General features: G+C 39.0%; 1 protein-coding gene across 1 annotated transcript in view; it reads left to right on the top strand.

Annotated features, from left to right (window-relative positions):
• The first annotated feature begins 13,536 nt into the window (after positions 1-13,536).
• LOC138855432 (glucoside xylosyltransferase 1-like) overlaps positions 13,537-16,762 on the top strand; it is a 73,471-nt gene continuing 70,245 nt past the window's right edge. Inside the window, exon 1 of the mRNA XM_070104757.1 lies at positions 13,537-13,968. Within this exon, the coding sequence (XP_069960858.1) occupies positions 13,631-13,968 (338 nt within the window). The 5' untranslated portion in view covers positions 13,537-13,630. The remainder of the gene's footprint in view (positions 13,969-16,762) is intronic.

Raw genomic sequence — 16,762 nt, 5'->3', positions numbered from 1 at the left:
CTTTTATTAACTCCACACCGTCTCCTAATTTCCACACTTTGAATTCTCTGCATAATATTTACACCACACATTGCCCTTAGACAGGACATCTCCACTGCCTTCAACCACCTCCTCACTGCAGCATTTACAACCCAAGCTTCACACCCATATAAGAGTGTTGATACCACTGTACTTTCATACATTCCCTTCTTTGCCTCCATTGATAACGTTTTTTGTCTCCACATATACCTCAATGCACCACTCGCCTTTTTTCCTTCATCAGTTCTATGGTTAACCTCGCCCTTCTCAAATATCTGAAAACATTCACTTCTTCCATACTCCTTCTCTCCAATGTGATATCCAGTTTTTCTCTATCTAAATCATTTGATACCCTCATCACCTTACTCTTTTCCATGTTCACTTTCAACTTTCTACATTTACACACCCTCCCAAACTCATCCACTAACCTTTGCAATTTTTCTTTAGAATCTCCCATAAGCACAGTATCATCAGCAAAAAGTAACTGTGTCAATTCTCATTTTGAATTTGATTCCCCATAATTTAATCCCACCCCTCTCCCGAACACCCTAGCATTTACTTCTTTTACAACCCCATCTATAAATATATTAAACAACCATGGTGACATTACACATCCCTGTCTAAGACCTACTTTTACCGGGAAGTAGTCTCCTTATCTTCTACACACCCCAACCTCAGCCTCACTATCTTCATAAAAAACTCTTTACAGCCTTTAGTAACTTACTACCTATTCCATATACTTGCAACATCTGCCACATTGATTCCCTATCCACTCTATCATATGCCTTTTCTAAATCCATAAATGCAATGAAAACTTCCCTACCTTTATCTAAATGCTGTTCACATATATGCTTCAATGTAAACACTTGATCTACACATCCCCTACCCACTCTAAAGCCTCCTTGCTCATCCGCAATTCTACATTCTGTCTTACCTCTAATTCTTTGAATAATAACCCTACCGTACACTTTTCCTGGTATACTCAGTAAACTTCTTCCCCTATAATTTTTACAATCTCTCTTGTCCCCCTTCCCTTTATGTAAAGGAACTATACTTGCTTTTTGCCAGTCCCTAGGTATTTTCCCCTCTTCCATACATTTATTAAACAAAAATACCAACCACTCCAACACTATATCATCCCCTGCTTTTAGCATTACTGTCATGATCCCGTCAATTCCTGCTGCTTTACCCCCTTTCGGACATTTCTGTGTTCGGGTTAATAATGTGCTCTCCTCGGACTTTGTCCAAGCTGAAGGTGTCCCCCAGGGATGCGTTCTGAGCACAGCACTTTTTCTCCTTGCTATAAATGATTTGGCCTCTCTTCTTCCATCCAATATTTGGTGTAAGGTGACGAACACCCAGGTACCTACTTACCGCTAGGTGAACAGGGACAGCAGATGTAAGGAAACATGCCCAGTGTTTCTACCTGGCTGGGGATTAAACCAAGGATACTCAATGGGTAATGCAAGAGCATTGCAAGTACGCCATTCCCCATTGTTTCTTTAGTCATATTTACATTTTGCCTCGTATTACTGCCAAAGTAAAATGCAAGCTTGTCTATTATTGCATCAGTGAGTGATCTTCCCTAACATTGAAAACTTTCTCCTTTTCTTACTGCTTTTCAGTGATTCTTTTGTTTATTTTTTTTTTTATTATCACACTGGCCGATTCCCACCAAGGCAGGGTGGCCCGAAAAAGAAAAACTTTCACCATCATTCACTCCATCACTGTCTTGCCAGAAGGGTGCTTTACACTACAGTTTTTAAACTACAACATTAACATCCCTCCTTCAGAGTGCAGGCACTGTACTTCCCATCTCCAGGACTCAAGTCCGGCCTGCCGGTTTCCCTGAACCCCTTCATAAGTGTTTCTTTGCTCACATTCCAACAGCACGTCAAGTATTAAAAACCATTTGTCTCCATTCACTCCTATCAAACACGCTCATGCATGCATTCTTTTGTATATGTAATTATTTTTAACAAATGCTGAAAGTGGTTTTTTCCATCTTTTGGAATAATGATTGATTCATTTCTCTTTTCTAATATCCATTTTGGGGTAAGGTCTGTCCCCATTGCTCATGCCACTGATGTCTGCAAAAGTTGCAGTGTCAGCTTCAATCAATGACCTCAAATTGCATATTGTAGCCAACAGATTGTGGCTATATTATTTTTTTGCAGCCTCCACTTTCATATTGCCATATTTCATATTCTGCATCAATGGCAACTCCTATCCCAAGAGTGGAATGATAGCTTCTGGTGTGCCATGCGCCAGCATGTGTCACCTGCACTGGAAAAATGCCATATTCATTTGGCATATCTTTTCGAATGAATGAATGAGGATTCACAGGTAAAGACCCACTAGGGGCGAGGGACAAGTGGGGACAGGGCGAAGAATAAACGGTGAGAGGAATGTCTTGAGTTGTAGGACAACACTGACGAAGGCAATATAGAAGGCAACTGGAGACTCTGCAGGAGCCGGCTGCATCTTGCTTGATGGAAGAAATGGAGACATGCTGATGATTGGAGACTGTAGGCGACAAGGGAGGAGCTTATCATTGATTGGTCAGTTCAAGGAGTTTGGTGGTTACTTGGAGTTGTGATGCTGTTTCACGATGACATTTTGCTTGTTGATTTCAATTCCATTTTCAAGACGTTTAAAACGTTGCATTGGGATGACCATGAGGCGTGTTAATAAGTGTTGATGGTGGGGATCTTGAGAATATTCTTCAATGTGCTTTTGAAAGTTTAGAAAGTTCAACTGAAGCAACTTGGCAAGTGGAATCGGTGGTAAACGTGACTGTCTTTTTGATGAGGTTAGTGTGCAGTTCTGGTAGCAGCATTTCTTGAGGATAATTTGCTCTGGTGTAGAAGGTAAATCCAAGCCATGGGTAGTAGTAGTAGTAGTCGAGACTCGTAAGATGGTGTTGTTGGGCCAGGTTCATTATTCTTGTTAAGTGGTGTTTTAGGTGGGGTTGAAGATTCGATGTCTGCTTCAGTGGACGAGGAGGAAGATGATGTTGGTGGCGAGGTTTCTGATTGGTGGGTTTCAATGAGGAGTGGTGGTGGCAGAGGCTTCTCATTGGACGTTGTTGGAGTGACGTCACTAGTTGGTAGTGGCAGTGGAGCTACTGCAGCAGAGGTGGCAATTAAGTCCTTTGTGAATTTGAGAATTTCTGCAGAAGGTGGAGATGCTGGAAATATAAATGATGGCATGTTGTTCAAGGCAAATAACTCATTGATGGTAGTATTGAAGGATCCAGGTACAGCCATGTTCTGCATATGAGCATATAGTAGACAGTTGTGGATTTTTGTTAGGTCACATGTTGGAGGACTGATGGTGGTGGTGGAGGCGGGTTGAGTAGAGGCTTGAAGTAATTTTGTAGTAGCCGCCTGCAACTTTGCAATTGCGGCATACGTTGGTGACTTGTTAGATGATTTTTTTCTGTGCTGCATCTTGTGTTTTCTTCATAATGTCCTTTCTAGTAGGACATTTTGCTGCCAGAGTATGGTGATCGTTGCTTTTGCAGTTTAAACATGCTGGAACTAAAGGTGTGTCCCTCACTACCACATGTTGTGCAGAACTTTTTGTCTTTTAGTGGACAGGCCTTGGTGGTGTGTAGATAGGAATAGCAGTTCCAGCAATGTTGGATGTTGTGAAATCTCTCTGCTTCTATGTAGGTGGGATTGATGTAGTAGTAGTAGTATACTGCAAGACTTTCATTCAGAGCAGTGGCTGCCGCGTTCACATCGGTAAAGGTGACCTTGAGCATAGACGATGCATTCGGGATTTTAGTGATGCTGTCAACAGTAGCCCAAGTATTTTGAGTTTTAATAGATGACTTGAGTTCAGCAATTGGTAGAGAAGTGAGAATCTTGTCCATTTTTTTCAGGAATACTGATTTCATTGCCCTAAGAGCAGGAGAGGATATAACAGTAAATCCTTGAGCAGTAAGAGTAGTGGTGGCTTCTGTAGTATCTTCTCTGCTTCAACATCGTGACACACGACAATGAAAGCTTCTTTGAGTGACAGAATAGCATTGAATTTCACATGCAGTGCACCCTGAACGACGGTTGCAAGAGCAAGCTTCGTTGAATCATCAACAGTGCCACTGTTTGGCTTGATCTTGACACGATTTGCATAGCTCATCGTGCAAGTCAAGGCAGAAGATGACGATAGTAAAGGTTCCCCTCCCCAATGGGGATCGTAGGGAGACTGAATAAGTAAGGAGAGCTGCTATGACCTGCCGAGGCGAGAGTCAAAAGCAGAATATAACCAACTCTTGACGAACCCTATCTTTTCAGATGTTTCTCTTACACTTTTATGGGATTTATCCAAGGTTTCTTGATATTTTGCTACTGCCTTCTTTGTAATGTTGTCTGTTTATTGTACATAGGTTTCAGGAACCACTGAACAAAATTTGTTGAATGAATTAGAGGGAGCTGGATAGGTACCCAAAGTCAGTACCTGACCAGTCAAGCTGTGGTTTACATGTTGAATTGCATTCGGCCAGCAGTAACATCCTAGTTGATCCACCAGGAGGCTTGGTCATGGACCAGGCCACGGGAGCGTTGACCCCTGGAACACCCTCCAGGTAGAAGCTACTGTAACTACCACCTCACAGCATTTCACTATAAACACTCATACACATACTTCCATTTAGACACTATGAATGCAACTCAGTACCATACTTTACATCACATTTTTCACATTTCACTGTCACAAAGGTTTCCAGGTGATGGGTTGTAAACTCCACTTTTATCTTAGTAAGTTTATTTAGGAACAGGTACACATAAGTACAATTATTATACTAATGTGTATATTACGTATGATAACCCAAAAAGTTTCTTCCTCCGTAAGCCATGTCTGTTGTAAGAGGCGACTAAACTGCCGGAGGCAAGGGGCTAGTAACCCCTTCCCTTGTATAAATTACTAAATTTAAAAAGAGAAACTTTCGATTTTCTTTTTGGGCCACCCTGCCTTGGTGGGACATGGCCATTTCGTTGAAAAAAAAAAAAAAAAAGTCAACATTGTAGACAACCATGCATTATAATCTGTTTTAAAGATTTCTCGTGTATTCTTATTTGTTCATTGTCGGCAACTTCAGATAATTTATTTTTGTGATACACTCGTCTCTTTTCACTGCTCACAGGTGTTATCACAGGTGTTTCACTGGCAGGTGTGATTGGTGCTACTAGTTCACTAATCCTCAATCTCAGTGGATGACACAAGAGATTCATCTGTAAAAACTTGCATTTGTGGCCACAATGGTGGCCCATGCTAACTTACCTGGAGGGTGTTCCGGGGGTCAACACTCCCACGGCCCAGTCCATGACCAGGCCTCCTGATGGATCAGGGCCTGATCAGCCAGGCTGTTTACTGAAGAAACATCGGTATGTTTTGTCACAAGAGGAACGTTTCTTCCTGCTAATTCTATGCTTGGTTATCCTTGTCTTCAAGAGAAATTCCATCCGTGAGTTGACATCCAAACTAAGAGACTCGGGAGGCAGAGTAACAGATGTAGCAATAGTGGTAATAGAGGTGGCAGTAGTGGTAGCAGATGTTTCAACAGAAGAAACAATGTAACAGTAGTGTTAACAGATGTAGCAATGGGAGGAACACATGTGCAGTAGTGGTAACTGATGTGGCCATAGGAGGAACACATGCATTAGTGGTAAAAGATTTAGCAAAAGGAAGAGCGGATGTGGCAGGAGTAACAGATGTAAGAACAGGAAGAAGAGATGTGGCAGTAGTAGTAACAGATGTATACCTTGAGTATACCTGGAGAGGGGCCTCAGGGGTAAACGCCCCTGTGGCCCAGTCTACGACCAGGCCTCATGGTAGATCAGGGCCTGATCAACCAGGCTGTTACTTTTGGCCGCACGTAAACCGACGTGCAAACCACAGCTCGGCTGATCAGGTACTGACTTTAGGTGCCTGTTCAAGCCTTCTTGAAGACAGCCAGGGGTCTATGGGTAATCCTCCTTATGTATGCTGGGAGGCCCCTGACATTTATTATGTTGTCTCTTATTGTGCTAGTGGCACCCCTGCTTTTCATTAGGGGGACGTTGCTTCATCTGCCAAGTCTTTTGCTTTCATAGGGAGTGATTTTTGTGTGCAAATTTGGTACTAAGCCCTCTAGGATTTTTCAAGTGTATATAATCATTTACGTATCCCACCTGCATTCCAGGGAGTACAGGTCGAAGAACTTAAAATATTCCCAGTAATTTAGGTGTTTCGTTGCACTTGTGTGTGCCGTGAAGGTTCTCTGTATATTTTCTAGGTCACCTGTCTTGAAAGGCACTTTCAGTGTGCAGGAATATTCTAGCCTAGATAGAACAAGTGACCTGAAGAGTGTCATCATGGGCTTGGCATCCCTAGTTTTGAAGGTTTTCATTATCCATCTTGTCATTTTTCTAGGAGATGCAGTTGATACATTGTTGTAGTCTTTGAAAGTGACATCCTCTGACATTATCACTCAGGTCTTTTACATTAGTTTTTTGCTCAATTGTGTGGTTGGAGTTTGTTTTATACTCCGATATAGTTTTAATTTCCTCACATTTTCTATATCGGAGTAATTGAAATTTCTCGTCATTGAACTTCATATTGTTTTCTGTGGCCCATTTAAAGATCTGGTTGATGTCCGCCTGGAGTCTTGCAGTGTATTCAATGGAGGACACTGTCATGCAAATTCAGGTGTCATAGACAGGGATGTAAGCCACACAGTGCTGTGGTTTACATCCCTGTCTATGTGAGATATGAGGATGAGTAACAGGATGGGGGCGAGCATTGTGCCTTGTGGAACAGAGCTTTTCACCATAGCCGCCTCAGACTTTACTCTGTTTACTACTACTCTGTGTTCTATTTGTTAGGAAATTATAGATCCATCTACCAACTTTAACTGTTATTCCTTTATCATGCATTTTGTGTGCTATTACACCATGTTCATACTTGTCAAAGGCTTTTACACAGTCTGTATATACTACATCTGCATTTTGTTTGTCTTCTAGAGCATCCACAACCTTGTCATAGGGGTCCAGTAGTTGGGATAGGCAGGAGCGACCTGCTCTAAACTCAGGTTGCCCTGAGTTACGTAACTGATGGGTATCCAGACGAGTGGCGATCTTGCAACAGCAGGAACAGATGTGGCAGTAGTAGTAACAGATGTAGCAGTAGTGGTAACAGATGTGGCAGTAGTGGTAACAGATGTAGCAACAGGAGGAACAGGTGTGGCAGTAGTGGTAACAGATGTAGCATAAGTTGCAACAGATGTAGCAGTAGTGGTAAGAGATGTAGTGACAGGAGTAACAAATGTAGCAGTAGTGGTAACAGATGCAGCAACAGGTGGAACAAATGTAGCAGTAGTGGTAACAGATGCAGCAACAGGTGGAACAAATGTGGCAGTAGTGGTAACAGATGTAGCAACAAGTGGAACACACAGGGTGACAGCACATGCCTCACCAGATGCCAATCCTCCCTCTCTCTCCCACCAGTTCTTCTCCTCATTCCCTCTTCCATATTTCTCATATGTTCCCTCTTCTTCCTATCCTTTCCTCACTACTGCCATGATCCCAGAAAACAATCCAACATCCATGTAACTGGGATCAGAATAGCAGCGTCAGGATACCTTGCGATTCTGTGGGTCACTTTCTAGCCTCTAGCAACTGAATTAAATACCGGACGTAAATAAGTTTAGGCACAGGTACACACGAGTGCAATTATTATACATAGTGTAAATTACCTAGGATAATCCATAAAAGTCAAAGTGACTTATTACCAATGGGGCCCTTGACTTATTCCATTGGGGTCCTTCTCTTATTTTCATTGTTCTTGATTTCTTCTGGGGTCCTTGACATATTTCCATAGTTCTTGATTTATTTCCATTAGAGTCCTTATTTCCATTAAGGTCCTTGATTTCTTCCCATTGGGGTCCTTGACTTCTTCCTGTTGGGGTCATTGACTTATTCCCATTGGGGTCCTTGACTTATTCCCATTGGGGTCCTTGCCTTATTCCCATTGGGGTCCTTACCTTATTCCCGTTGGGGCCCTTGACTTATTCCCATTGGGATCCTTGTGTATTTTTCCAAACACTCATACAAAACTTATTGCGAAAGGAAGAAAATACATTTATAGCCAGAATAACATTTGTACTCACGTAATTGTGGTTGCAAGGGTCAATTCATAGCTCCTGGCCCCGTGTCATTGTGATGACGTCATTGCATGTAGGCAAATAGCGATAAAATAACTTTGAAAAATTGGCTAGTCACTGATTATTATTATTAATAATAGACTAGCTACTGATTATTAATTTTATAATTATTTGTTATTATTAATAGGTTAGGCACTGAGCTTCAATTAATAATAAGCTAGCTACTGAGCTTCAGTTAATTAACTAGTTACTGAGCTTCAGTTAATAAGCTAGCTACTGAGCTTCAGTTAATAAACTAGCTACTGAACTTATTTATTTATTTATTTATTTATTTATTTATTTCCAATTTGTGCACACATACAGAGGTACAAAAAAAATACAGATAAGAGCAGTATGCCAAAGCCACTTATACTATGCATAGCATTACGGGCTGGCTTAAAATTAACTTAAGATTAACTAAGCAATGATTATTATTATTATTATAATCAAAAAGAAGCGCTAAGCCACAAGGACTATACAGCGCTGCTACTAAGCAATGATGAAATCAGTGATAAAACATTAATGTAAACAGATAACTATAAAGCACAAGTGAGTATTACAAAGACAGGTCATATGGTTGCATTCAGTTAGGTAGTGATTCTGTTAGGTAGTGTATTTAAAAAATAATAAAGTTAGATTGGGTTTTAGGTTTAACATTTATGTGATATAATTGTGAGAAACATTTAAGATATACAATTTATAATGTTCAGTTATTCAGTATTTATTTGGTTTTGGGTGAGTAAGTAATCTTTGAGAAGAGACTTGAATTTATAAACAGGTAGTGTTTCTTTTATATTTACAGGTAATGAATTCCAGATTTTAGGGCCTTTTATGTGCATTGAGTTTTTGCATAGTGTGAGATGGACACGAGGAACATCAAAGAGTGATCTGTGCCTTGTGTTATGGTCATGTGTTCTGTTGAGGTTGGCAAGGAGATGTTTGAGGGGAGGGTTAATATCAGAGTTAAGTGTTCTATGTATGTAATAGGTGCAGTAATAAGTATGGATGTTTTGTATGGTGAGTAGGTTTAGTGTATTGAATATTGGTGGAGTGTGCTGCCTGTAGTGAGAATTTGTTATCATTCTAACTGCAGCCTTTTGTTGGGTAATTAGTGGTCTGAGATGGTTAATTGTTGTTGAGCCCCATGCACAAATTCCATAGGTGAGATAGGGGTAAATAAGAGAGTGATATAGGGCCAGGAGGGCTGACTGTGGAACATAGTACCGTATCTTCGATAGTATGCCTACAGTCTTGGAAATTTTCTTAGAAATTTGATGTATATGTGTATGAAATTTGAGTCTATTATCAAGGTGGATTCCTAAGAATTTTCCCTCTGTTAGTTTTGTGATAGGTGATCCATTTATCATTATGTTAAGAGGGACATCTGTAGCTCTGTTACCAAACTGAATGAAGTAGGTTTTGTCAATGTTTAGTGTAAGTTTGTTAGTCCTCATCCAGGTAGATATTTTCTGTAATTCGGTATTTACAGTATTGGCTAGCGTGACTGGGCTCGGGTGAGAGAAGACGTATGTAGTGTCATCTGCAAATAGTGTGGGTTTGAGTAATTGCGAAGCATTTGGAAGGTCATTTATGTATAGGAGAAAGAGAAGAGGGCCAAGGACACTTCCCTGTGGGACACCAACTGTAATTGGTTGTGCAGAAGAGTTTGCCCCATTTGCGTACACATATTGGCTTCTGTTGCTGAGGTAAGACTTGAGGTAGTTGAGGGAGTGCCCTCTTATACCATAGTGTGACAATTTTACGTGGAGCAAGTCATGGTCAACTGTATCAAAAGCTTTACGTAAGTCAATGAAGATCCCCAGTGGGACTTCTTTTTTCTCTATTGCAGTGTATATATGTTCTAGTTAATAAGCTAGCCACTGAGCTTCAGTTAATAAGCTAGCTACTGAGCTTCAGTTAATAAGCTAGCTACTGAGCTTCAGTTAATAAGCTAGCTACTGAGCTTCACTTAATAAGCTAGCTACTGAGCTTCACTTACTAAGCTAGCCACTGAGCTTCAGTTAATAAGCTAGCTACTGAGCTTCAGTTAATAAACTAGCTACTGAGCTTCAGTTAAGCTAGCTACTGAGCTTCAGTTAATAAGCTAGCTGCTGAGCTTCAGTTAATTAGCTACTGAGCTTCAGTTAATAAGCTAGCTACTGAGCTTCAGTTAATAAGCTAGCTACTGAGCTTCAGTTAATAAGCTAGCTACTGAGCTTCAGTTAATAAGCTAGCTACTGAGCTTCAGTTAATAAGCTAGCTACTGAGCTTCAGTTAATAAGCTAGCTACTGAGCTTCAGTTAATAAGCTAGCTACTGAGCTTCAGTTAAGCTAGCTACTGAGCTTTAGTTAATAAGCTTCAATTAATAAGCTAGCTACTGAGCTTCAGTTAATAAGCTAGCTACTGAGCTTCAGTTAATAAGCTAGCTACTGAGCTTCAGTTAATAAGCTAGCTACTGAGCTTCAGTTAATAAGCTAGCTACTGAGCTTCAGTTAATAAGCTAGCTACTGAGCTTCACTTAATACGCTAGCCACTGAGCTTCAGTTAATAATAAGCTAGCTACTGAGCTTCAGTTAATAAGCTAGCTACTGAGCTTCAGTTAATAAGCTAGCTGCTGAGCTTCAGTTAAGCTAGCTACTGAGCTTCAATTAATAAGCTTCAGTTAATAATAAGCTAGCTACTGAGCTTCAGTTAATAAGCTTCAGTTAATAATAAGCTAAAGTTAATAAGCTTCAGTTATTAAGCTAGCTGTTGAGCTTCAGCTAAAAAGCTAGCTACTGAGCTTCAGTTAATTAGCTTCAGTTAATAAGCTTTGGTTAATAAGCTTCAGTTAATAAGCTTCAGTTAATAAGCTTCAGTTAAGCTTCAGTTAATAATAAGCTTCAGTTAATAAGCTTCAGTTAATAATAAACTTCAGTTAATAAGCTAGCTACTGAGCTTCAGTTAATAAGCTAGCTACTGAGCTTCACTTAATACGCTAGCCACTGAGCTTCAGTTAATAATAAGCTAGCTACTGAGCTTCAGTTAATAAGCTAGCTACTGAGCTTCAGTTAATAAGCTAGCTGCTGAGCTTCAGTTAAGCTAGCTACTGAGCTTCAATTAATAAGCTTCAGTTAATAATAAGCTAGCTACTGAGCTTCAGTTAATAATAAGCTAAAGTTAATAAGCTTCAGTTATTAAGCTAGCTGTTGAGCTTCAGCTAATAAGCTAGCTACTGAGCTTCAGTTAATAAGCTAGCTACTGAGCTTCAGTTAAGCTAGCTACTGAGCTTTAGTTAATAAGCTTCAATTAATAAGCTAGCTACTGAGCTTCAGTTAATAAGCTAGCTACTGAGCTTCAGTTAATAAGCTAGCTACTGAGCTTCAGTTAATAAGCTAGCTACTGAGCTTCAGTTAATAAGCTAGCTACTGAGCTTCAGTTAATAAGCTAGCTACTGAGCTTCACTTAATACGCTAGCTACTGAGCTTCAGTTAATAAGCTAGCTACTGAGCTTCAGTTAATAAGCTAGCTGCTGAGCTTCAGTTAAGCTAGCTACTGAGCTTCAATTAATAAGCTTCAGTTAATAATAAGCTAGCTACTGAGCTTCAGTTAATAAGCTTCAGTTAATAATAAGCTAAAGTTAATAAGCTTCAGTTATTAAGCTAGCTGTTGAGCTTCAGCTAAAAAGCTAGCTACTGAGCTTCAGTTAATTAGCTTCAGTTAATAAGCTTTGGTTAATAAGCTTCAGTTAATAAGCTTCAGTTAATAAGCTTCAGTTAAGCTTCAGTTAATAATAAGCTTCAGTTAATAAGCTTCAGTTAATAATAAACTTCAGTTAATAAGCTAGCTACTGAGCTTCAGTTAATAAGCTAGCTACTGAGCTTCACTTAATACGCTAGCCACTGAGCTTCAGTTAATAATAAGCTAGCTACTGAGCTTCAGTTAATAAGCTAGCTACTGAGCTTCAGTTAATAAGCTAGCTGCTGAGCTTCAGTTAAGCTAGCTACTGAGCTTCAATTAATAAGCTTCAGTTAATAATAAGCTAGCTACTGAGCTTCAGTTAATAATAAGCTAAAGTTAATAAGCTTCAGTTATTAAGCTAGCTGTTGAGCTTCAGCTAATAAGCTAGCTACTGAGCTTCAGTTAATTAGCTTCAGTTAATAAGCTTTGGTTAATAAGCTTCAGTTAATAAGCTTCAGTTAATAAGCTTCAGTTAATAAGCTTCAGTTAAGCTTCAGTTAATAATAAGCTTCAGTTAATAATAAACTTCAGTTAATAAGCTTCATTTAATAATAAGCTTCAGTTAATAATAAGCTTCAGTTAATAATAAGCTTCAGTTAATAATAAGCTTCAGTTAATAATAAGCTTCATTTAATAATAAGCTTCATTTAATAATAAGCTTCAGTTAATAATAAGCTTCAGTTAATAATAAGGTTCAGTTAATAAGCTTCAGTTAATAAGCTTCAGTTAATAATAAGCTTCAGTTAATAAGCTTCAGTTAATAAGCTTCAGTTAATAATAAGCTTCACTTAATAACAAGCATCAGTTAATAAGCTTCAGTTAATAATAAGCTTCACTTAATAAGCTTCAGTTAATAAGCTTCAGTTAATAAGCTTCAGTTAAGCTTCAGTTAATAAGCTTCAGTTAATAAGTTTCAGTTAAAATAAGCTTCAGTTAATAAGTTTCAGTTAAAATAAGCTTCAGTTAAAATAAGCTTCAGTTAATAATAAGCTTCAGTTAATAATAAGCTTCAGTTAATAATAAGCTTCAGTTAATAAGCTTCAGTTAATAATAAGCTTCAGTTAATAAGCTTCAGTTAATAAGCTTCAGTTAATAATAAGCTTCAGTTAATAAGCTTCAGTTAATAAGCTTCAATTAATAAGCTTCAGTTAAGCTTCAGTTAATAAGCTTCAATTAATAAGCTTCAGTTAATAAGCAGCTTCAGTTAATAATAAGCTTCAGTTAATAAGCTTCAGTTAACGTTAATAAGCTTCAGTTAATAAGCGTCAGTTAATAAGCTTCAGTTAATAAGCTTCAGTTAATAATAAGCTTCAGTTAATAAGCTTCAGTTAATAATAAGCTTCAGTTAATAATAAGCTTCAGTTAATAAGCTTCAGTTAATAAGCTAGCCGCTGAGCTTCAATTTAATTGTAAACAAACAGTAGCCAGTTACAGCTGCCAGACGTAAATTTAAAACTCATTTACTATGGAATTACGGAGTAAATAATTAAATTAAGTAAATATTACATTGGGATCCAGTGATGGTGTCAGACATGAGTTATTATAAGTGAGTTTTGAAGATGATTGATGAATTAGATTAATAGTTTGATAGAGTATGATGAGTTTGGTGGCGGGTGTGGCAGCGAGACGCGGGTGAAGGAGGTGATGGAGAAAGTGTGTTGGAGGACGCTGGTGATGGCTTCTTTCTCCCTCCTCATCGTGCCAAAATGAAATGTACTTACAGATTGTTGGTGTTAATCAGCGGTGTGACTTTGATATTAGTTATGCTGGGGGTGACTGGCGACGTCAGGAGGATCCTGACCTTCACAAACACTGACACTGTCAGCACGTCACTCAGGTCAGAGGTCAAGAACAATTTTAATAATTCTTCATCTCCAGCGATTCCCACGAATTTATTTATGCGTTTTGAGACCTCCAGTAAGGTTGATAATAGTGTAATAACACAAGAGGAGGACAACCCAGATGGATATTTAAAACCCAGGATGTCAGCCACTGTCCATCATGTGGAAAAAATTGTTATATCTTCTGATGAAAGAAAAAACAGGTAAATATGTATAGGTCTGTGTATAGGCCTATGTATTATGCATGCTGTTGCTGTGTGACCCTCCAGGGTTTGGCGCTTACTTTGATTATATTTTGGAAATTGTCACTGACTTTTTGAGGGGTTAATTTAGGTAATTTATATACATATTGTTCGTGGTTGCAATAATTATATATATATATATATATATATATATATATATATATATATATATATATATATATATATATATATATATATATATATATATATATATATATATATATATATATATATGTAGTAGGATGGTAGACAACAACCACCCAGGGAGGTACTACAGTCCTGCCAAGTGAGTGTAGGTAAGACACATATGCAACAGTTAGGTATCTTTGTTTCGAAACGTTTCGCCTACACAGTAGGCTTCTTCAGTCGAGTACAGAAAAGTTGATAGAAGCAGAAGATACTTGAAGACGATGTAATCAGTCCATCACCCTTAAAGTTTTGAGGTGGTCAGTCCCTCAGTCTGGAGAAGAGCATTGTTCCATAGTATGAAACAATATGGAGATGAAGTGACAGGATGGAGCCTTATATAGCGCCAGGAGGTGAGACGTAGGTCACTAGAAGAGGTAAGAACGCAGATGTTGGGAGGTCAGGTCCCTCTCAAATCCAGCCGTTCTCACTAGTGGAGGTAGTCGAAGTTGATTGCAGGTCTGTACCAAGATACCCTTGCTTTTATCAACTTTTCTGTACTCGACTGAAGAAGCCTACTGTGTAGGCAAAACGTTTCGAAATAAAGATACCTAACTGTTGCATATGTGTCTTACCTAACAACCTGTCGGTATTTTATACCATTTTAATATTCAATCTGTCAGACACTGCAACACAAGGGTATCTTGGTACAGACCTGCAATCAACTTCGACTACCTCCACTAGTGAGAGCGGCTGGATTTGAGAGGGACCTGACCTCCCAACATCTGAGTTCTTACCTCTTCTAGTGACCTACGTCTCACCTCTTGGCGCTATATAAGGCTCCATCCTGTCACTTCATCTCCATATTGTTTCATACTATGGAACAATGCTCTTCTCCAGACTGAGGGACTGACCACCTCAAAATTTTAAGGGTGATGGACTGATTACATCGTCTTCAAGTATCTTCTGCTTCTATCAACTTTTCTGTACTCGACTGAAGAAGCCTACTGTGTAGGCGAAACGTTTCGAAATAAAGATACCTAACTGTTGCATATGTGTCTTACCTAACAACCTGTCGGTATTTTATACCATTTTAATATTAAAGTGAGTGTAAAACGAAAGCCTGTAATTGTTTTACATGATGGTAGGATTGCTGGTGTCTTTTGTCTGTCTCATAAATATGCAAGATTACAGGTACGTCTTGCTACTTGTACTTACACTTAGGTCACACTACACATACATGTACATGTTTATTTATGCACACTCATCTGAGTTTTCTTTGATTTTATCTTAATAGTTCTTGGTCTTATTACTTTTCCTTTTATATCCATGGGGAAGTGGAATAAGAATCTTTCCTCCATAAGCCATGCGTGTTGTAAAAGTCAACTAAAATGCCGGGAACAATGGGCTAGTAACCCCTTTTCCTGTAATAATTACTAAAAAGAATAAAAAGAAGAAAATTGTCAAAGTGGGAAGTCTGAATGTGCGTGGATGTTGTGCAAATGATAAGAAAGAGATGATTGTGGATGTTATGAATGAGAAGAAGCTGGATGTCCTGGCTTTAAGTGAAACAAAACTGAAGGGGGTGGGAGAGTTTCAGTGGAGAGGAATAAATGGGATTAGGTCAGGGGTTTCAAATAGAGTTAGAGCTAAAGAAGGAGTAGCAATAATGTTGAAGGATAAGCTATGGCAGGAAAAGAGGGACCATAAATGTATTAATTCAAGGATTATGTGGAGTAAAATAAAGATTGGATGTGAAAAGTGGGTTATAGTAAGTGTATATGCACCTGGAGAAGAGAAAAGTGTAGAGTGAGAGATTTTGGGAAATGTTGAGTGAATGCGTGGGGAGTTTTGAATCAAGTGTGAGAGTAATGGTGGTTGGGGATTTCAATGCTAAAGTGGGTAAAAATGTTATGGAGGGAGTAGTAGGTAAATTTGGGGTGCCAGGGGTAAATGTAAATGGGGAGCCTTTAATTGAGCTATGTGTAGAAAGAGATTTGGTAATAAATAATACATATTTTATGAAAAAGAGGATAAATAAATATACAAGGTATGATGTAGCACGTAATGAAAGTAGTTTATTAGATTATGTATTGGTGGATAAAAGGTTGATGGGTAGGCTCCAGGATGTACATGTTTATAGAGGGGCAACTGATATATCAGATCATTATTTAGTTGTAGCTACAGTTAGAGTAAGAGGTAGATGGGAAAAGAGGAAGGTGGCAACAACAAGTAAGAGGGAGGTGAAAGTGTATAAACTAAGGGAGGAGGAAGTTCGGGTGAGATATAAGCGACTATTGGCAGAAAGGTGGGCTAGTGCAAAGATGAGTAGTGGGGGGGTTGAAGAGGGTTGGAATAGTTTTAAAAATGCAGTATTAGAATGTGGGGCAGAAGTTTGTGGTTATAGGAGGGTGGGGGCAGGAGGAAAGAGGAGTGATTGGTGGAATGATGAAGTAAAGGGTGTGATAAAAGAGAAAAAGGTAGCTTACGAGAGGTTTTTACAAAGCAGAAGTGTTATAAGAAGAGCAGAGTATATGGAGAGTAAAAGAAAGGTGAAGAGAGTGGTGAGAGAGTGCAAAAGGAGAGCAGATGATAGAGTGGGAGAGGCACTGTCAAGAAATTTTAATGA

This window comes from Cherax quadricarinatus, chromosome 94 (assembly GCF_038502225.1).
Source record: "Cherax quadricarinatus isolate ZL_2023a chromosome 94, ASM3850222v1, whole genome shotgun sequence".
NCBI lineage: Eukaryota > Metazoa > Arthropoda > Malacostraca > Decapoda > Parastacidae > Cherax > Cherax quadricarinatus.
The sequence above is the reverse complement of the archived record's forward strand: the minus strand, read 5'-3'. Positions and strand labels throughout refer to the sequence as shown.